This window comes from Lissotriton helveticus, chromosome 4_1 (genome assembly GCF_964261635.1).
Source record: "Lissotriton helveticus chromosome 4_1, aLisHel1.1, whole genome shotgun sequence".
Classification (NCBI taxonomy): Eukaryota; Metazoa; Chordata; class Amphibia; order Caudata; family Salamandridae; genus Lissotriton; species Lissotriton helveticus.
Genome location: NC_136063.1, coordinates 1142989651 through 1143013117, shown reverse-complemented (window position 1 = coordinate 1143013117; position 23467 = coordinate 1142989651). Strand labels below are relative to the sequence as shown.

Genomic DNA, 23467 nt, shown 5'->3' with positions numbered 1-23467 from the left:
CGAGGATCTTAAGGACACAACTCAAGAACGGGGAATGGGCTCAGACGATGTTGGACAGCGCAGCAGAAGTCACCATAGCTCGCAAGAACTTGAAGAGTTATCTGGAGACAGTGGACTTGAATGAGTACATCCAAGTTGAAACTGCAGATACCAGGGTTAGTGTCCCACATAAGTTCTATGAAGTAACCCTCCGGATGGAGGGGGACATAACTAGAAAAATAAGAGCACTCTTTTGGGAGAAGCTCTCTCAGGGTTATGACATTCTTTTAGTTGAACAAGACTGGCCACCTGAATTTGTCAGGGAGTGCCAACATGGCGAAGACATCATTATGCCAGCTTTCTCCAATCATATTCCAATTCATTAAAAATATAACTATACCAGGAAATGGGCAGTAGCCCAGGCTCCTGCATTATATAAAAATCATGTAGGATGGGATGAGGATTCTCCTCAACATAAAATCCAGTTAAAAACTCCACCAACTGCACAAAAGTAGTACCCAGTTAAGCTGTAGTGTAGTTCCTATATTCCCAATAGGCTCTGCGCATTGGAACAATATATCCTGTAGTTTAGACGTAGGACTGATGTCGACTAGGTCTCTATCGAATATATTAAACTTAATTGTGAGTGCCAACTAGCTTAGAGGTCACTAGAAACTTTTTCGAATTCACAAAAAGGGATTAGTTTCTGACAACCGCATAAACATGACAACTTTGTTTCCCAAGAATAAGAAATCAATCTCTAGAGTGGTGGAAACAATAGATAGCTATTTTACTCAGTCATTCATGCATGCTTCGTTTCACCAGAGGTGCTGAGAAATAGAGAGAAGGGCGTTTTTAAAAAAAAGTATTTATTGAACAGTCTTCTTTCTCAAGCATAAGAAATGTACTGCTACAATCGTAATACTGGTTATAAAGTACAATGCGTACAGCACGAAGAGTATTATAAAATAATACTGTAAAAGCATGATATGGTTTCTAAGCCATTAAATACCTAAAATACATAGTGATAAATAATGACTAAAAGTACTCAACTGGTGCTTCTAAAATACGCCTACCCCGGTGTACCTAACCTAAGTCTAGTACAAGGGATGAAGTGATTGAGGTGTAGTTTTAGTATTCTTTGCCAAGAATCTATTCCAAGAATTCTCTAAGGGTCTAATCAGCTCCGTACCTTGGTTTTAGAATGAAGGAGGTCTTGTATCTCTCTCTCAGGACTCGATTTCCCAGCAACCCGCAAGGGTAGGCTGGAAACACTGGAGCTGGATTTCTCGGCAAGAGAAAAGACAGCGCCTCTCAGTGCGTCAGCTGGAGGGTCGGCATCCTTCGGCACTTGCTGCAGCAGGGCGTAACGGGCAAGTAGATAGTCAAACTGCTCCAAACCACCGTGTGTTTGTCTGGGCAAATGTAGGCATATTTATACCTTGAAGTTGCCGAGTTTGAAGTATGATTGGACATAATAACGTCATCAAAGACTCAGTTCTTTGAAAACTCCATGATTTCCTAGATAAATTAGTATTCAGGCAAGGAGAAGTTCCTAGCTGCTGAAGGCGGGTTTTTCTAAGAAATCGTTGTTGATTCTCGGAACTTAGTGGAAGTAGCCATGCCGTATTTGGGCTGCATAGGCTCAGTCTAAATATGGTAATGATTTATATGCCTATATAAGGATCGGGTAATTTATACCAATATATGGGCATGAATCGGGAAAATTACACTGGGGTCCTAGATTCCTACACAACACCCACTCCACAATATTAAGTTCAATAAAACTAAATGTATAAGCACTAAACATATCTAAGGCAAGTGTTTACAATCCCACCCAAAATACAAATTGCATTTGAAAGGTTTGTTCACATGAAATGAGTATAAACTGTATGAAACAAAATAGGTCTCAACCGATATGAAGCATAGTATGAGAGTATACATTCTAACATTTATGAAACACGAAATTACATTCATGAAATGTTTCTTTAAGGTACAGAAAAAAAGGTCGAGACTATCCCATAGCATAATATTTAAACTGTTTCATTTTTTAGGACAAGGCCAAATATTGTCATTAGGAAGTTTTCAAAAGAAATCTTGTTCTCTAAGAATAGTTCTACTGTAAGCAGATTACTCTGTGCCAACAAGTTCTATTTAGAAAAAGTTCAAATTTGTTAGACGGTTTGTTTTGAAAAAATGAAGGCCGAATTTCAGAGTTCAGGGAACGCTGTGTGAATTAGTCAAAAGTTATTCTCGGCGTCAGGAGAAAACATCAGATTGTCTAGGCTGGCAAAGAAACCGTCTGCCATAGTAGGCGAAAGTGGAACCACTTCAGTTAGCAGGTCCAATGTGCATAGATGAGGATCATCGCCGTTAGCGTTTGATGCATTAGCAATGTCCGCAGTAGGTGGTACCTGTTTGCCTGTAGTGTCACGTATCTCACCCTCAGTTAGACTTGCCGGTGAGACCTCAATGAATGCAATCATCAGAATGGGCAGCCGTTGGGGGCAATGCGATGCATGAGTCGTTACCGGACCTAGCAAAATGTCAACATCCGATGGCAGGACTGATGGGAGTGTAAGACAGACGTCCAACATGCATTCTTCTCCGCAAAGCAGGCCTCGCAGAACAGGTAAGATGCAATCTTACCAGATTGCTCTGAACAAAAGGAACCAAGTTGTGTCCAGATCCCTTAAATGAGCCAAGGCAAGAATCTGTGTAATTCTCTCACGATACCTCATGGCAAGGAGTGCTTCTTCCATGGTAGTCTGGGTATCGCTGGTCACTGGACTTGCCATATCGGAGCAGAAGGAATAAAAAAAGATTTCCTGCTACGAGTTCCAAGATGAGAGGCAGGCCGCAGAACACAGAATGCACGAAATTAGGACTGCTTCAAATGGTGCTAACAGTCCTGAAAAAAGAGTCTTAAATACATGTGCGGTGCCACTGGTAACAGATATATTTAAGATTTGACTTAACATTTCTGCGAAATGTACTGGGCAGTTTGTTGATAATAATGCATGTATCTCTGCAGAAGTCCTTGCAACTTGCAGATCATACGTTTCTCTAGACGAGGTCAGTGGCACATTTTTTTGTAAAAGAATGACTTTCATTCTGCTTAAAGTATCAATTCGTATAGAAGAGATATTCAGTGAAGGCCATAACGCCGTCTCCCTTTCTGTCTGACTTTTTGGATACAATACTTGCATACAACAAGTGACACTGGATGACACACTAACTAGATACGCTCTTCCTGGAAACATGCCACAACAGCTGTGGTCATTGAGCATAATGTAGCTGTCATTGGATAGCTGCCTGAAAATCGGTTCCTTCACTGTGGAGGGTGAACCGTGCAGGTGGCAAGAGAGGTTATTTGCAGAACCTTCGCAGGCTCCGTGTAAATTAATACCTTGGCACAAAAGTGTACCACTTAGTGAGTTCTTACAATTTTTACCACTAAGGAATACCGCTTTTTCCCCAATTCCAACATTTGTGTGTGTAGGGTAAATTCCAGGTCGACTGAATGTATTCTTTACCCAACCTTTCATACAGGCCCGCTGGTATATGCTGTAGACAATACTGAAATTGAAAAATCGTCACTGGTATCGTGATGGTGCCATGTATTATCCATTCAATGACAGGCTTCTCAGAAACTGTCAATGGTAATCTTTCCAGTTTCTCAATGCTCAACACCGTATAGTCTGCTCCTCTTTGTGCCAAAGAGATTTGTTTATCTGTAAGGTTAAACACAGAAAATAATGATGTGGTATTGATTAGACGCCATGGCACGTAGCCTGAACGGAGATTTTGTAACGTCCAGCCTAGAAGCATTATAGAACGTAATTGAGACTGGCCGTGTTGTAACATTAGCAAGTCTTGCTCTGTTATGTCAATTGCAGATGATACGATCTGTCCAAAGAATAAATTCTGGAGGACAGAGTCGTTAACCCATTGTCCACTACAGAGAGACTTTTCTCTAAATGAATACGATCAATTTCTCGTATTCTTTCTGCAGTTTCCATTTGCGTTATTTTCCATGCTTCATTGTAAGCAGTGTATATACCGGCGTATATGGAACGTTTTTGACGTGGTTTGCGGGGCCCCATTAAGAAATCTCGCAAATCATTGCCTTCTTTAAGTAATAATAAGTGTTGTTTGATTTCTGGAAGTGTAGATGTATGTAGCACTCAAGGCATAGCTTTCCTACACTATAAGTAGTTACTGTCTCTGGATGTTGTCTCTGGGAATATCTTGGATCTGGCCTATTCACTGTGAACTCCTGTGTTTTGTTCAGGAATCTATCTTTTATTTATTTTTATTTATTCAACTTGTATAGCGCAATTATCACCGATAGGTCTCTAAGCGCTTATGGTGTAAACAGCCGAATCAGTACAAAGGAGAAGATCACCCAAATCATGCCAAACCCCAAGCTTCTCGGAACAGAATCGTTTTTAGCTTACGCCTAAAAGGCAGTAAGTTTGGTTCTTTCCTCAAGCAAAGCGGTAGTTTATTCCAAGCTGCCGGTAGAGTAGTAGAAAGAGCACGCCCACCATAGGTGGTCGTGCGGTAGCGAGGACAAACTAGAAAAGACTCCTCAGATGAGCGCAGTGTTCTTTTGGGGAGGTAGTGTCTCAGCTTATCTTTGATATATCTAGGAGCATTGCCATAAACTGCCTTATGCGCAATGCACATGCCCTTAAATAAAATCCTTTGCCTAATTGGAAGCCAATGTAGTTGGCATAGGAGAGGGGAAGCATGTTCTCTTCTAGCCTTTCCAAAGATCAACCTCGCAGCATCATTCATTACAATTTGTAATCTTGAGAGTTGCTGCTGAGGGAGTCCAACATAAAGGGAGTTTCCATAATCGAGACGCCCTAAAATTGTTGCGGACACTACCGTTCTCAAGGTAGAGAAAGACAACATCTGCGAGATTTTCCGCAGTTGCCTAAGAAGGCCGACGCATGTACCCACCACCGACGACACCTGATTCTTCATTGACAGTTTCCCGTCAATGTGGATGCCCAGGCTTTTCACCACCGCAGCTGGTACCGGAGTCCTCCCCAGCTCCTTAGGCCAGAGGCAATCGTTCCAAGGGTTTCCCGAGATGGTTATGGGCAACACCTCAGTCTTCTCTGGGTTAATTTTTAAGGAGTTGGAGGACATCCAGTTGCTTGTGAACTTTAAGATGTTATGTAATCTATCCTGGGCTCCAGATGTATCTTCAATTTGTATAATGATCTGGGTGTCGTCGGCGTAGTTGTAGACTTGGCAATCCATATGGTTAAGAGCATGAATCAGAGGCTGGAGATATATATTAAAGAGGAGCGGTGAGAGAGCTGACCCCTGCGGAACTCCGCAGGTTAAGGCTGCTGCAGTGGAGACCAAGTCCGACAACTGGACCCTCTGCGATCTTCCCTGCAGGAAAGAGGTCAGCCAACCTAACACAGTCCCCCTTATGCCCAGATCTCTCAGCCGCTTCAACAACAGTTTATGGCACACCGTGTCAAACGCGGCCGAGAGATCTAAGAGCACCAGGGCTCCAGGGATCTTCTTGTCAGCTCTACATCGTAGTTCATCCAAAATCCAAAACTATCTTGATAGTTATTCGTGTCTGTGGGCCAGACTAACCATTTTTTCCAATCAGGATTAGTTTTGTTTTGTTTAAAAATATAGGGTACGTCTACCTCCTGTTCTGTAGTGTCATTACTGTCAGATGTGGGCTTAGGTATAGACGGTTTCTTTAAATCTTATCATAGCCAGGCCAAGACAAGACGTTTGTTGAACAGTGTCATTTAAAAACATTATTTGTTCTGGGATGATGCAGGCTCTGAATAAGGCTTCTTAACCTTGCACCTGCCAATCTTTTGGGCCCCACACAGTTTTTGTCTCAATGTTGTCTTTCCAAAAGTCAAACCCTAATGTAGACAGCTGAGCATAAAAGTTTGCAGAATAAATTTGTTTAGTATTGGTCAACATTGTTTTCATTCCTGTCTTATTTATATTTTTAAAATAAAACGTTTCTGGATTTGTAACATTAAACCCTGAGAAGTACGGAAATTTCTCATAAAATGTTTTTGAGCTACCCCTTGGTGGCGTTGGACAATGTTCCCATTGATTATAAGTAAAAACATTTCTAGGGTTTGCAGATTTATGCAAATATTGGTGACCAAAATGATTAAAATACATTTGTTCATAATCTGATGAACCTTCTAGCTATTCATGTTCTGTAAATTTAGCTGACATTTCTAATTCTGTCATCATGTTGTTAATAGTTTCAAAGTCCCAATCATCAGAAAATGTGCTTGGTGCGACAAAGTCACTTAAAGAAACCTTAAACTGGTGTAGAATCTTCAGCAGTTCCACCGGGCCATGAATGTCATAATCAGTTCTGACCCATGCTATACCACCAGGTATAGGAACGGCTGTGATGTTTACTGATGACAGGTCTCTTCTTTCACGATGAGATGATTTGTGAGGTTTCAGTACCAAGTTGATGTTTTTACTTGCTGTGTCCATTGTACTATATTTTCCATCTATCATCCTTCCCAAACTTAACACCAGTATGAGCCAGAGCAGGAGGAAAAGTACACCTAACACAAACCAAAATTCAACCCATGGTGAAACCAGATATGTTTTTTCAAGTTGATGAAAGAGTTCTGTTATTTTTTCTTTGAAAATTTTATTTGCTGGCGTATTTTCAGGTTCACTGGGATCCTCAGAAAATGTATCATAGTTGATAAAATAGCCGGAGGCAGTTCTGTCAATTGTTGGAATTGCATCCGGATTACTTGAAATCGCTGGAGCTGTTTCTTCTTTTGCCATGTTGGTATGGTCAGATGCTATATCATTGTAGACAGGTGTTTCTTGACAAACTGTTATTTGGGTATCCAGATGCACAAGTTACATGCTTTGTTGCATAGTCCTTCTTTTCTTACTGCAGGTTAATCAAAGGTGATAAGTCTTTCAGTTTGAACCTCTTGGATTGTAGCAAGATTTGGTTGTCTGCTACTTCTTGGGAGTCCACTGGGTCTACTACTTATTATCGGCCACATGTAGTGGTTTGACCAGGTCGATGGACACAACTCTGTTCTCCCTTTTACCAGCAAGGGGCGGTAGTAATACTGATCTTGTTCCGTGGATAGCTAAGACAGGTACTGCTTTTCTGTAAGAAGGCCCAAATTCCTTCTTTACCGCAATCTTTTCCCTGACTAGATCCCCAATCTTTGGAATCCAGACAGGTCTTGCTGGGACAGGGGTTTTTTCTTCAGTGGTCGTTTGCTTCTGTATCGTGTTACTCAGACTTATTCTTGTTTTATTTACGTCCTGTAAAACAGCCAAACGATCTTTGACATCAAAGGGTTTTTGTTCCACCACTGAAGTTTGACAATCGAGGTCTTCGATTATCATTCTAGTACCAAACAGTAATTCATATGGAGTGATTCCACCCAGATAATTTCTTGGCAGATTGTTAAGACTATGTTGGAAACGTATTAGATTTTTGACCCACCCATCACCCGAACCTAATACCTTAGCTGTTATGGATTGCTTTATGTCAAGTTTTTTTCTTTCCACTACCGCATTACCCTCAGGATGGAAGGGACTAGAATACCGCAATGCAAGGCCCAAGCTAGCCATGGCCTCTTTGTAAGCTCGAGAGCTAAGCGCAGGACCCTGGTCAGAATGTAGCGTGCCGATTGCGTATGTGCCGATAAAGACTCGCAAATCCTTTATAAAAGTTCTGGCGTCAGCCGAGCGCTGGGGCCACATCCAAATGAATCTTGTGCAGGAATCCACTGCGACCATTATATATTTATAGTTACCATCCCGTTTTAAGGGACTACAGTGGTCCAAGTAAACACACGCTAGTGGTTTATCTGAAATCGGAAGGGGCGTCTGTGCAGGTCGTTTCACTGTTGAAACTTTAATTGTTTGGCAGATTTCACATTCTAGAACATAGTTTCTAGTTTGTTTCCTAATGCGCGGCCACCAATATCTTTGTTTTAATAATGATACTGTGGCAGAAATTCCTGTGTGTGCAGATGCCAGTACTTCGTGTGCTGCTAAGATCAGTCCTAACCTATGGTCCATGTTTGGAATTGCCCTATCCCCCACTCCAGGGATTCGAGCAAAAGGAACATTATTCGCATCAGTTATATATGAGTACTTTACTGGAAAGCCTTTCGGGAGTGTCTTACCACTGTCTTTAACTGAAGCAGTGACAGCTTGCATTATTTCAATGTCTATTTTTGTTTTCGACCGCAGCTACGGAAGCCGTTTGCACAGCTGCCTTCGCAGCTTCATCAGCCAATGAATTCCCTGCAACGTGAACGCCATCACGCTGATGACTCAGTGTATTTATCACGTGAGTCTTTTGTAGTTCTTTCTGCAAAAGAACTACTTATTCCCAAAGCATTTTATGCTTGATTGTGGCACCTTTTGCGTCTTTGAAACCGTTTTGAACCCAGTTCTGCAGATATTCATTGTAAGACTGGACGCAGTAATACGAATCGCACACTATGAGTGTGGGGTATTCGCGATCGGTATTTTCAAGCGCCATCTTGAAAGCATGTATTTCAGCTCGCTGAGCTGTACAGTCTCCGAGTGATTGAGTTTTAGTGACCATAGGTCGAAATTTACCTTCGCGCCAGTGGTCTTGAACAATCGCGCACGCAGCACTATAGGCTTGTTTACCCCCAATTGAGGGCTGTGCTGATCCGTCTGTATAGATTATACATCCGTAATGTTCTAGAGGCACAATTTCGGTCGGCAGAGGACATTCGTGTTCGTATTGTAGGAATTCTTGTGTCTTCAAGTAGGGGTCAAAAACGTATTCAATGTCTGTTGCAGCAAGAGAATTAACCCATTGTATCCATCTCGGATGTAAAGCCTTAGCATTGGGAATGCTTGCTTTCGTCACTGCCTCTAAGGCAGGTACAGGTGTAACGATCATTATGCGTTTTCCCTGTGCTAGAGCTCTCTCTTTTGCTACCTCAGTTTGAATCGCTGTCAGAACTTTTTCTGTAGAAGTGAATTTTATTTCCGCTTGTGTGTACAAGTGTGATTTGTATGTTATTGGTACCTTTTCACCTTCATTAAAGGTCTGGTATGTGAATCCGCATCTCCCTGGGATGATTCGGATCACAAGATTGCGCACATTATCGCGTGTTTCTAACTGTGTTTTTGCTAACATGTCTATTTGCACTAAATGCAAAATTTCTGTATGGTTTTGAATCCAATTTGTTGGTTTGAAATCAGGTTTGATTAGTTCGTAGAGAGGTTTAACCCTTTCTGCGTAATTTAGAACATAAGTTCTTCTGAAAATCAGGAAACCTAGAATTGATTGCAAGTTTTTCAGCGTTTTCAGAGGTTGGAGCAGTGCACATTTCTCTAGGAAGTTTGCTGCCAGGCTCTTGCCTTCACTTGATAACTCTTATCCTAAGAATAGGAAGTTGAGGTGGGCAATTCGTGATTTCTTAAAATTGAATTTATACCCTTCAGAAGCGAACCCAAGTATTATGGTGTTCACTCTTTTCAAGTGCACGTTCAAATCATCGCCTGTAAGCTAGATGTCATCGACATAAGATAATGCCTCATCATCGTACATTTTTAGTAACTCAGTTACACTGGCAGAAAATATTCCTGGACTATTCTTGAATCCCCGGGGGAGACAGCAAAATTGTCGCTGTGTCCCCATGATTGAGAAAGCGGTCAAGTGCCTGCTTTCAGGTGCAATGTTTTGACAAAAAATTCCATCTGAAATATCTAATGTGGTTTTATATTTTTTACGCACAATGTTATTCATCAGTGCTGCACTGTGCGCGTTTTCTACTGCAAAAGTTTTGCAACAAGAGTTTAAGTGTCTGTAGTCCAAAACTAGACGATATGTATTGTCTGGTTTGGAGACAGGAAACAAAGGATTGTTCATTGATGAGATGCTTGTTTCAATCACCCCTTGGTATTCAAGTTGATTTAAAATCTCCCTAACCTGCTTTTTAGCTTATTATTTAGGATATTGCTTTTGCATTGTTGGTTGATTTTTTAACTGGATTTTATGGTGAGGAGAATCCTCATCCCATCCTACGTGATTTTTATATAATGTTGGAGCCTGAGCTACTGCCCATTTCCTGGCATATGTGTATTTTTTATGAATTGGAATGTTATTTGAGAAGGCTGGCATAATTATCTCTTCGCCATGTGGGCACTCCCTGACAAATTCAGGTGGCCAGTCTTGCTCAGCTAGAAGAATGTCATAACCCTTGGAAAGCTTATCCCAAAAGAGAGCTTTTATTTTTCTAGTTATGTCCCCCTCCATCCTGAGTGTTACTTCATATAACTTGTGGGGTACACTAACCCTGGTGTCGGCAGTTTCAACTTGAATGCATTCATTCAAGTCCACTGTCTCAAGATGATCCTTTAGGATCTTGCCAACTATTGTTACTTCTGCTGCGCTGTCTGGCATTGTCTGGGCCAATTCCCCGTTCTTGAGTTGTGTCCTCAAGATCCTCAGCATGTCTGATCTTTACACTTGCTACCTTCTTCTTGGTGAATTGAGTTTTCTTATTTTTTGGAACGTGCTGTTCGTCTTTGGACTTCACGCGTTCTTCTTTTTGTTCTGATTGTCCTCTTCTTTCTGATTTCTGCGAGGAAGTCTGAAAGGTATGAGAGGAACGTGTATCAGTATCTTGATATCTATCAGGTTTTCTTAAGTTATCCATATTTCTGAGGTTGTACCTCTTTTCACAGGGCTCCCGTTGGGGAGACCTACTTTCCCGTTGGGGAGATCTTCCTCTTGGCTGGGAATGCTTCTCTTTAGGAAGTGTTTGTTTAGTGTTTTCCCACTTCTTTTAAGAAGTAGTGAGATTATTTTTAATGAAAACTTTTTCAGGATTGTCTGTTAGTTGTGGTTTTAATGGTTTCCCACCCAAACTATCTCTACCTAGTTCTTCATAGGTTTTTTCAATAATTCTGGCAAGCTCATACGGTTGCTCAGTAATATCTGTTTCTTTTAGCTTCTGGCGGATTGCCACTGATGCTGTTTCACCTTTAATGTTGGCTAATTATATAGCAGAGACCTGTTTGAAATCTTTTAGTAATTTCATACCAAGATTTAAGGCAGGTTCTGGTCCGTATTCATTTTGAATCTGTCTTAGGACGTCTGGTATTACCGCCATAGACAGAACACCATGTGAATTTGTATAGATTGAAGCAAAGACTGTGCCCCAAATGTCACAGTACTCCACATGTGGTGCTATCTCCATTGGTAATCAGATTGCCGGAATTGTGTGTTTCTCATGAGGTGTACTATCAGGGAATACTGCCACAATTTGAGTCATTTTTTTAGCTAACCAGAACGGAATTTGTTCCCTTTTTGCTGGTAATTTACCAATGACTGATTGTATAGTCTGTGGTGTGATTTTGTTTGTGTTCCCCTGGTGAGGGGGTGCTGTGGAATCCTCACAGTAGGTTGGACTGTTAAGTTCCGCATGACATATTGAACCAATTGTCTATGTATTTTCAATGTCAGGATGTGGTGTATAGCTGGCTAGTACCGGCCATGTTCCTCCTGGTCTACCTAGTGGACCGAGCCTGGTCATGTGATTTTCATGTTGTAGGGCGCCTTCAAACCAGAGCTGATGCTCTTGGTAAGTTAATGGAATTTCAACGTCCTTGTAAGGAACGTATTCCGTTGGAGGTTCCTCTACTTTGTAGTAGTGAAACTCGTGTGTTCCTGCATCGGCTGCAGGGAACTGAATCCATGAATAGAATACCTCTGTCTGCCGATATTCATGTGCCTCTATAACAAAGATTACTTTACCACCTCTCGAGGATACTCCATTGTTTATGAGTTTGTAAGTTATAGTTTTTCTTACATTTACCGGGATGATTATAACATTCGGGTCATTCTGTGGGAGATTTCTGTCATCTAAAACTGCTTGAGCTGCAGCTAATTCTTCGTCACTATTCATTATTTTGTTGACTGAAGAGTTTGCAGAACAAGTGTCAAGGAAACAAAGATTAGGTGCACAATATTTTGGAACACTGTATCCTTCAACGTTGAACAAACCAAAAACAAATACATAGGACTTTTCTTCCTACTCAGTTTTGGGCGGATATTATCCTTTAACCCACTCCAGACATATTTTGGAGTTTTTACGGGAAAAAAGGGGTCTGTTTGAAAAGCACAACTGAGTTACTCTAGTATCTAGCATAAAATTATCGCCTTACCAAACGTTGGGCGCCATGTAGTGTAGTTCCTATATTCCCAATAGGCTCTGCGCATTGGAATAATATATCCTGTAGTTTAGACGTAGGACTGAGGTCGACTATGTCTCTACCGAATATATTAACCCCTTCCATGCTGATGACGAACCCCAGTCGTCATGCTCCACAGTGCTCGTGTGCTGATGACGGCTGGGGTTCGTCACGGCCCCGCCCTGTTCTTTTGTTTACCGCACAGCGGCGGAATCGGCCCAGCATGGAAGGGGTTAAACTTAATTGTGAGTGCCAGCTAGCTCAGAGGTCACTAGAAACTTTCTCGAATTCACAAGAAGGGAATAGTTGCTAACAACCGCATAAACATGACAACTTTGTTTCCCAAGAATAAGAAATCAATCTCTAGAGTCGCGGAAACAATAGATAGCTATTTTACTCAGTCAATCGTGCATGCTTCGTTTCACCAGAGGTGCTGAGAAATAGAGAGACGGGTGTGTTCAATAAAAATTATTTATTGAACAGTCTTCTTTCTCAAGCATAAGAAATGTACTGCTACAATCGTACTACTGGTTATAAAGTACAATGTGTACAGCATGAAGAGTATTATAAAATAATATTGTAAAAACAGTGATAAATAATGACTAAAAGTACTCAACTGGTGCTTCTCAAATACGCCTACCCCGGTGTACCTAACCTAAGTCTAGTACAAGGGAAGAAGTAAGTGAGGTGTAGTTTTAAGTTTTAGTATTCTTTGCCAAGAATCTATTCCAAGAATTCTCTAAGGGTCTAATCAGCTCAGTACCTTGGTTTTAGAATGATCGAGGTCTAGTATCTCTCTCTCAGGACTCGATTTCCCAGCAACCCGCAAGGAAACACTGGAGCTGGATTTCTCTGCAGGAGAAAAGACAGCGTCTCTCAGTGCGTCAGCTGGAGGGTTGGCTTCCTTCGGCACTTGCTACTGCAGGTCGCGTCGCGCAAGTAGATAGTCGAACTGCTCCAAACCACTGTGTGTTTGTCTGGGGAAATGTAGGCATATTTATACCTTGAAGGTACCGAGTTTGACGTATGATTGGACATAATAACGTCTTCAAAGACTCAGTTCTTTGAAAACTCCTTTCCTAGATAAATTAGTATTCAGGCAAGGGGAAGTCCCTAGCTGCTGAAGGCGAGTTTTTCTAAGAAATCGTTATTGATTCTCGGAACTTAGTGGAAGTAGCCATGCCGTATTTGGGCTGCATAGGCTCAGTCTAAATATGGTAAAGATTTCTATGTCTATATAAGGATCGGGTAATTTATACCTATATATGGACATGAATCGGGAAAATTACACTAGGGTCCTAGATTCCCACACAACAAAGCAATAAGCTAAAAAACAGGTCAGGGAGATATTAGATCAACTTGAATACCAACGGGTGATTAAAACATGCACCTCATCCATCAACAATCCTTTATTTCCTGGCTCCAAACCAGACAATACATATCGTCTAGTTTTGGATTACAGACATTTAAACTCTTGTTGCAAAACCTTTGCAGTACAAAATGCACACAGTGCAGCACTAATGAATAACATTGTGCGTAAAAATGCAAAACCACATTAGATATTTCTAATGGTTTCTTCTGTCAAAACATTGCACATGAAAGTAGGTATTTGACCGCTTTCTCAATCATGGGGACACATGTCAAAACTGTCGTCTCCCCCAGGGATTCAAGAATAGTCCAGGGTTATTTTCAGCCAGAGTAACAGAGTTACTACAAACCTATGAAGATGAGGCATTATCATATGTCGATGACAGCTATCTAACAGACGATGACTTGGATGGGCACTTAACAGGGTGAACACCATAATATTGGGATTCGCCTCTGAAGGGTACAAATTCAATTTCAAGAAATCGAGAATTGCCCACCTCAACGTCCCTTTCCTAGGATACAAGTTATCAAGTGAAGGCAAAAGCCTGGCAGCAAACTTTCTAGAGAAATGTATGCTGCCCCAACCTCCAAAAACTCTGAAAAACTTACAGTCAATTCTAGGTTTCCTAAATTTTGGAAGAACTTACATTCTAAACTATGCAAAAAGGGTTAAACCTCTCTGCAAATTAATCAAACCAGATTTCAAACAAATTAATTGGACTCAAAAACACACAGAAATGTTGCGAATGCAAAGGCTTTACATCCGAGATGGATACAATGGGTTAATTCTCTTGCTGCAACAGATATTGAATACGTTTTTGACCCTTATTAGAAAACACAAGTATTTCTACAATATGAACATGAATGTCCTCTGCCTACTGAAATTCTGCCTCTAGAGCAGTATGAATGTATAATTTATACTGACGGATCAGCACAGCCCACTATTGGGAGCAAACAAGCTTATAGTGCTGCATGCGCGATTGTTAAAGGTCGCTGGCGAGATGGCAAATTCCGACCAATGGTCACTAAAACTCAATCTTTAGGAGATGGTACAGCTCAGTGAGCTGAACTACAAGCATTTAAGATGATGCTTGAAAATACTGATTGCGAATTCCCCACACTCATAGTGAGCGATTCATATTATTGAGTTTAATCTTACAATAAATACTTGCAGAACTGTATTGAAAACGGTTTCAAAGATGCAAAAGGTGGCACAATCAAGCATAAGTTGCTTTGAGAACAAGTAGTTCATTTATGACATGAACTACAAAAAACTCACGTGACCCATACACTGAGTCATCAACGTGATGGCGTTCACGTTGTAGGGAATTAATTGGCTGATGAAGCCGCGAAGGAAGCTGTGCAAACGGCTTCCGTAGCTGCAATCACTCGTTCAAAAACGAAAATAGACAGCGAAATAATGCAAGCTGTCACTGCTTCAAGCAAAGACTGTGGTAAAACATTACGAAAAGGCTTTCCACTCAAATACTCATACGTAACCGATGCAAATAATGTCTTTTTGCTCGAATCCCTGGAGTGGGGATAGAGTAATTCCAAACATGGAACATAGATTAGGACTAATCTTAGCAGCACATGAAGGGCTCGCTTCTGCACATGCAGGTGTTTCCGCTACAGTATCATTATTAAAACAGGTGGTGGCCGCGCATGAGGAAGAAAAACTAGAAACTATGTTTTGGAATGTGAAATCTGCCAAAAGATGAAAGTCTCTACTGTGAAACGTCCTGCGCAGACGCCCTTGTTAATTTCAGATAAACCATTAGCTTGCGTTTACCTGGATCACTGCGGTCCCTTACAAAGGGATGGTAACTATAAATCATGGTCGCAGTAGATTCGTGCTCAAGATTCATTGGGATGTGGCCTCAGCGCTCGGCTGACGCTCGAACTGTTATAAAAGATTTGCGAGTCTTTATCGGCACATACACAGTCGGCACGCTACATTCTGACCAGGGTCCTGTGTTTAGCTCTCGAGCTTACAAAGAGGCCATGGGCATTGCATTGCGGTATTCTAGTCCATTCCATCCGGAGGGAAATTTGGTAGTGGAGAAAAAAACCGGGACATAAAGCAATCTATAACAGCCAGGGTATTAGGCTCAGGTGACAGGTGGGTCAAACATCTAAGTGTCCAACGTAGTCTTAACAATCTGCCAAGAAGTTCTCTAGGGGGTATCACTCCATATGAAATCCTTTTTGGAACTAGAATGATCGTGCAGGACCAAGATTGTCGCACTTCAGTGGTGGAACAAAAACCCTTTGATATCAAAGATCGTTTGGCTGTTTTGCAGGACCTAAATGAAATAAGATCCAGACAAAGTAACGTACTCCAGAAGCCAACAATCACTGAAGAGAAACCATCCCTCCCAGCAAGACCTGTCTGTGTTACTGCCGCCCCTTGCTGGAAGAAAGGAGAACAGGTTTGTGTCCATCGACCTGGTCAAACCACATCATGTCGCTGATCATAAGTAGTAGGCCAAGTGGACTCCAAAGATGTAGCAGGAGCCCAAATCTGGCTACTATCCAAGAGGTTCAACAAACTGAGAGACTCATCACCTTTGAAGAATCTACAGTGCGAAAAGAATGACTATGCAACAAAGCCATGGAACTTGTACCTCTTGAGACCCAAATAACAGTTTGTCAAGAAACGCCTGTCTACAATGAAATAGCATACAAATGTAACAAGTGATCAAGTGGTTCCAGCGATTACATCGAATCCTGAAGCAATCCCTACAATTGACAGAACTGCCTACGGCTATTTCATTAACTTTGATACATTTTACGAGGATCTCAGCGAAACTGAAATGTCGCCAGTAAAAAGAACTTTTAAAGAACAAGCAACAGAACTTTTTCATCAACTGGAAAATACATATCTGGTTTCACCATGGATTGAACTTTGGATTGTGTTGGGTGTACTTTTTCTTCTACTTTGGTTCACTCTTGTATTGTCTTTGGGAATGCTGATAAATGGAAGATATGTTAAAAAGGACACAGCAAGTAAGAACATCAACTTACTCCTCAAGCCACACAAATAATCTCATCGTGAACAAAGAGAATTGTCATCAGTGAACATCACAGCCGTTCTTATACCAGGTGGTATAGTTTGGGACAGAACTGAATATGACATTCTTGGTCCGGCAGAGCTGTTGAAGACTTTGTATCATCTAGTACCTTTTCTGATGATTGGGACTTCGAGATTGCTAATAATATGATGTCAGACTTAGAAATGTCTGCAAAAATTACAAATCATGAATACTTAGAAGGTTCATCAGATTATGAACAAATGTATTGTTTTAATCACTATGGTCATCATTTCTTGCATAAATCTGCAAATCCTAGAAATGTATTAACTTATAACCAATGGGAACATCGTCCTACGCCACCAAAGGGTGGCTCAAAAAAAATGTTGGCCAAATTTCCATACTTTTCCGGGTATGTTTCAAATCCAGAATCATTTTACTTTAAAAATGTTAATACGGCAGGAATGAAAAGTAAGTTGACAATTACAAAGCAAATGTATTCTGCGGCCTTTTATGCTCAGCTGTCTACATTAGGTTTTGACTTTTGGAATGACACCATTGAGACAAAAACTGTCTGGGGCACAAAGGCCTGGCAGGTGCAGGGATTAGACGCTTTATTTAGAGCCTGCATCATTCCAGAACAAATAATGTTTTGGAATGACACTGTTCAGCAGACATCTTGTCTTCGGTTAGCCAAGATAAAAGATTTGAACAATCCGTCCATACCTACACCTACGACTGATAGCAGTAACACTTCAGAGGGGGTGGCCGACGTACATACTATTTTGCTTCAGAACAGAATAGATCCTGATTGGAAAAAATGGTTAATCTGGCCTACAGACACAAACACCTGTCAGGATAGATTGCTGAAAAAGAAACAAGTGTTCATATACACTAGGCCAGATCCAAGATATGTTCAAAGACAGCATCCAGGGATAGTAACATCATACAGTGTAGGGAAACTGTGCCTTGAGTGGCTACATAAGTCTACACTGAAGGAAGTAAAACAACACTTATCTTTACTTAAAGATGGCGCTGACCTGAGGGACTTCTTACAAGGACCTAAAAAAACGCGTCAAACGTTTTATATACGCCAGTATCTATGCTCTATATAATGAAGCGTGGAAGATTACGCAAGCAGAGACTGCAAAACGTACACGAGAAATTGATCGTATTAATTTAGATAAATCTCTCTCTGTAGTTGACAATGGGTTAATGACTCTGTCATCCAGAATATATTCTTTGGACAGCATAGTATCCTCTGCCCATAGACATAATGGAACAGGACTTGGTCATGTTGCAACATGGTCAGTCGCAATTGCGTTCTGTAATGCTATTGGGCTGGACGTTACAAAACCTTCGTTCAGGCTAAGTGCCTTGGGGTTTAATCAACACAACGTCATTGTTTTCTGAATTTAATCTCACAGATAAACAAATCAAATTGGCGCAGAGGGGAGCAGACTATATGGTGCTGAGCATTGAAAAACTGGAAAGATTGCCATTTACAGTCGCTGAAAAACCAGCTAATAAATGGATAATACACGGTACAATCACTCTGCCTGTTACAATTTGCCACTTTCAGTATTGCTTAAAACGTATACCAGCAGGCCTATTTGAAAGGTTGGGTAAATAATACATCAAGACATCCTGGGAATTACCTTATACACACAGATGTTGGAGTGAGGGGAAAGAAGTGTTTCTTAGCGGTAATAATTGTGAAAACGCACTAAGCGTTTCTCTCCTATGTCAGGGTATAAACTTACACAGGGCCTGCGATAGTTCCTCGAACAATTTATCCTGCCACCTGCAAGGTTCACCAGCTGCAGTGATTGATCCAATTTTTAGACAGCTTTCTAATGGAAGCTACATTATGTTGAATGATCACAGCTGCTGTGGCATGTTGCCAGGTTTAGCCTATCTCGTAACTGTGTCAGCCAGGGTCACTTGCTGTATGCAAGTATTGTTTCCAAAACCAAGACAGACCGGGAGTCGCCATTATGGCCTTCACTGAACATCTCTTCTATACGAATTAATACTTTGAGCAGAATGAAAGCCATTCTTTTGCAAAAAACTGTGCCATTGTCCTCGGCCAAAGAAACCTATGATCTGCAAGTCGCAAGGACTTCTGCAGAGATACACACCCTATTAACTACAAACTGCCCTGTATATTTCCCAGAAATGTTAGGTGGTATCTTAAACATGTCTGATACGAGTGGTATTGTACATGTATTTGAGACGTTTTTTTCGGGACAGTGAGCACCTTTTGAAGCTGTCCTAGGAATTTTTCCAAACTTCGTGCACTCTGTGTTTGGCGGACTGCCTCTCGTTTTGGGACTCACAGCAGGGATACTATTTTTGATCCTCTTGCTCCGATATGGCAAGCCAAATCACCAGCGATACCCAGATCACCGTGGAAAACACTCTTCTGGCGATGAAGTGTCATGACCGCATAGTCCAAATTTTGGGATTAACTTGTTTAAGAGAATTAAATACCACATTTCATTCAGACCAATCTGGCAAGACTGCATCTTACCTGTTCTACGATGCCTGCTATGTGGAGAAGAATGCGTGCTAGACATCTGTCTGACACTCCCATCAGTCATGCCAATGGATGTTGATGCTTTGCTGGACCCGGTAAAGGCCCATGCGCAGTGTTGTCCCCAGCGGCTACCAATTCTGATGACGACATTTATTGAGATCTCACAGATGCAAAATGCTGACGGTGAGGTACGAGAGGACAGCGGCACACAGGTACCACAGGTAACGCGACCAACACTGAAGACGATGCTTCGCATCTTTGTGCAATTAATCTTCTTAATAAGTTAATCCAACTTTCACCTACAATGGTAGACAAATTCTTTTCAGACTTAGAAGATTTGATGTTTTCTCTAAACAATAACACTGACATTTGAATTGGCACACAGTGTTCTGAGAGACTCTGAATTCGACCTTTGTTTTTTAAAACAAGTTTCTAACTTTGGAACTCTATTTTTGCTATGATCAAACTTGTGTTTTTCCAGATTATTTTTTTTTTTTTGGCACAAAGTAATCTGCTCATAGTAGAACTATTCATAGAGAACTAGAATTCTATGAAAAACTTCCAAGAGACAATGTTTGACCTTGTCCACATTCTTCCAGTTTATATAATCTGCCATGGAATGGTCTCGACTTTTTCTTCTGTACTTAAGAGCCATTTCATGAATGTATTTTCATAAATCATTCGGATAGCATTTCAAAATATCAAAATATATGCTTTGAATAAAACATTGCTTTAAAATGCGTACAGCACAAATGCTTTTCATGTACAACCAATTCAAATGCATTCTTTATGTATTTTTGGGTGGGTTTTAACACATCATGTTTAGATATGTTTTAATGTCTTTAGAACTTAGTAATGTTGTACATAATAAAGTGGAGTGGGTGTTGTGTGGCGTTTAGATCTCTGAGTTAATTTTCCCGATTCATGCCCTTATATAGGTCGAATTCACATTGCCCTTATATAGGCATAGAAATCAATCCCTTATTTAGACATAGCCAATGCAGACCAAATACAGGCATGGCTACTTCCACCCGTACCAAACGTCACAATGATTTCTTGGAAAACGGCTTAAGCAGTTAGGAAATTCCCGTTGCTTGAATATTGATTTGTCCAAGAACTCCTGTACATTGCAAAAAACAACTATCCCTAGGGGTTCTTTCCTGACGTTATTATGCCCAACATTACGTCAATCTATGGCATTCATAAACACCTTCAAGGTATAAATATACCTTCACTTGCTATGGCAAACTACGGTGGTTCGGAGCAGTTCGACTATCTATTTGCCCAACGCACATTAGCAGGCTGTCACATAAAAACTATTACTGAGAAGCGACATGATACGGACAGTAACATATTAGCACAGCACACATTTAGACTGAGTTAACATGGGAATGGGCTTTCTTGATCTCTTGAGTGAGGAATCGGGGCTCAAGCTAAGAGGCAATTTAAATATTAGACAGTGATACAATGTGAGAGAGAAGGGCAATCGGTGATGTAGACAGGAGCAACCATCTAAAAATAATAGTGAAATCGTTGTTGTGAATACAATCAAAAAGAGGCCTACTCCAACTGTGTCCTCGCCCTCTCTCTCACTAAATTGTCTGTTTAGTGAGAGAGAGGGCGAGGACACAGTTGGAGAAGGCCTCTTTTTGATTGTATTCGCAACACCGATTTCACTATTATTTTTAGATGGTTGCTCCTGTCCACATCACCGATTGCCCTTCTCTCTCACATTGTATCACTGTCTAATATTTAAATGTATCTCACCTCCATATCTAAGGGATCCTCATAGCACCACAGTATACTACCACAGACATTATGCATACCCAGATCTTTGTCGGATAGTGACAAGAGTAGTCGATTTTTCACTAGAATCAGAAGGAGGTCCCAAATCACAAAGATATTGCTCTGACTTGCTCTTGGAGTACTTATGGTTTCCTCCTGAATTACAGGAGAAAGCAATAAGTATCTCAGACTTTTCCTGGAAATCAGAAGTACGCCAGGAGCCCCACAAAAGGACGTCACGCTTACTTCTTAGAAAATCTTTGTAAATCGTGCAGGGCTTTTCAGAGTTTAGTGGGGCCTGAGTGATAAACATCAAATGGGGCCCTCTCTTGACACTTTTATATATGTCAGTAGGCACAAACATCAGATTTTAAGTATTAAAGAAACATCTTCCAGGGAAAAAGTTTATATATAACAGATCCAGCATCTGTTGGTATGTCTGTATTTTCTGCATCATCTTAAGAAGCACAGCAGGCTTTGCTTCCAAAATCTATGAATACATTTTACAGCAGGATTATGCACACTTGAAAAGGGTGAGGGCCTTTGGAATAATGTCCTCTCTGCTCCAACCCCCTTGCGCCAGGCCTGAACCAGATCCAAAGTGGTCAAAGTCACATAGATGAGGATGGAACACTGATTGCCAAATTTGTTGATTGGACAAAGATTGGCATTGGCTACTTCTGTCCACGGATGCAATGGTGTTAAATCTTTTCTGACTGTCTGATGACAGCACAAAAAGCAAATACTACTAAAACTGATAGATGGGCTACTTCATTGTGATTTAACCATTAAATAAATGAGTCCTTACCTTTCAGAAATCGATTCTTTTGGAATGTAGAACTCTTCTTCTGCAAGATATGCAGCGGCAGTCCCACCTCCAAAATATCTCTTCTGCAGGTATGGCGCAATCCTGTTTGACACTAGCAGTGCTCCCAGGCCAGTAGGGAACCCAAAAATCTTATAAAAGGAGACTGGAACAAAATCTGCTTGGTGAGCTGCCAAATCCAAGGAGGAGGTACTGACATATGAGGCTGCATCCAGCAGCACATACCAATTCCCAGGCACATTGACTGGCCTCAAGTGTCCCAGTTTTATCTTCTCTATCCATGCGAAGGGATATTTATTACCTGAGAAATTGCTCTGTGCTGGATAGCAGAAAAGATGAGATGTTGAGCAGGCTAGTGTTTCTGGTGGTGTCTGGGACTTCTCCAACAACAACATCTCCTCTGGCTTCAAAGCAACTGAGACCACACTCTTCACAGCAGTAATCATTCTCATGCCGACAACAGACGTGTGATTGTCAGTGAGGTAGCATAGGCAGCTGCCCGGTCGACCGGAGTCTGCAGGGGTCCAGGGAAATGTCTCTGCAACCAGCTTAATGGCCTCTGTGCTTCCAGACGTGAAGATGACACTGTAGTCTTCGGCAGTGGTATGGAAGTGCTGCAGAACCCTAAGGGAATACCACATTGACTATTCAGTAATTGATAAACCTTTCTCCATCAAAACATATGTAAAATCAACTCCATTTCTTCATCAAATCATGCACATATTGCTAAAAACCAAGCTTGGATAGTAAACAATATCGATTGGGGATCTGAAATTCAATATCAAGTGGAAAGGCAAATTATTAAGTTATCTTTGGGAAAAAACACATATACATTGAATCTACAAATGGCGTATTTAGACTGTTGGGCTGCTGTATGCTTAATCAGTCCGCTAATTTCATTACAAGAACGGAGGCTACATTATGCAAAGTCTTTTAATGCAGTCTTCAAGCAGCTGCTTGTGTCATAATACAAAGGTTCCAAAAGAACATTGAAACAAGATAAGAGATATAACATCACAACCATCTGCCTCTTTTAAATGCGGCTCTGAGCAGATAAGTAACCTCTCTCTCTCTCATCGAAATTTCGTTATTTTACTGTTTATGGTTGTTGGTGGCCTGATCCCCACCCTCACATCCCTCCCTCACCTCCCTACCCCCTCCCTAACGATCTCCAATTTATGGAGATCCCCACTTTTTATTCACCTTGTGTGTTTTGTTATGTATTTCACAGTGACTAACAATTTTCTTTCAGCTCTTACCAAGGAAAGGATGTATTTAATTCCTACCGCTAACCGGGAGCACCTTATGCACTGGCGGGCATATCCCTCATTTCCCCGCTCTCGCTGCCGGTAGACGGGTCACTTTCCCGCTTGCGCTCCCATTATCATCTTTGCTTAGACGCGTGCGAGGTGGGAGTCTTTCTCTCACCCCTCGCTCGTACGTCTGCGCCCACAACATCGGGTCTACCGCGAGTTGTATAATGCGGTAGACCCCCTCTCGCTTGCCGGATCCTCTTCATTTGACGCATACTAAAGGCCGCGATCAGACGTATTAGAGGAATTGACCTTAGCGCAAGGCATGCTTTGTGCAAAGCTTGCTACGGGCTTTTCCTCACCCTCGCGATCGTCAGTTGACGATCAGCTGTTCCTTCTCCTTCTTCGTGCCTCGGTTAGGGAAACTGTTATA

General features: G+C 41.3%; 1 protein-coding gene across 1 annotated transcript in view; it reads right to left on the bottom strand.

Annotated features, from left to right (window-relative positions):
• The window catches only part of LOC144829032 (molybdenum cofactor sulfurase-like), a 1966499-nt gene that overhangs the window by 1284380 nt on the left and 658652 nt on the right, over positions 1-23467 (bottom strand). Inside the window, exon 4 of the mRNA XM_078687750.1 lies at positions 21764-22405. Within this exon, the coding sequence (XP_078543876.1) occupies positions 21764-22405 (642 nt within the window). The remainder of the gene's footprint in view (positions 1-21763; positions 22406-23467) is intronic.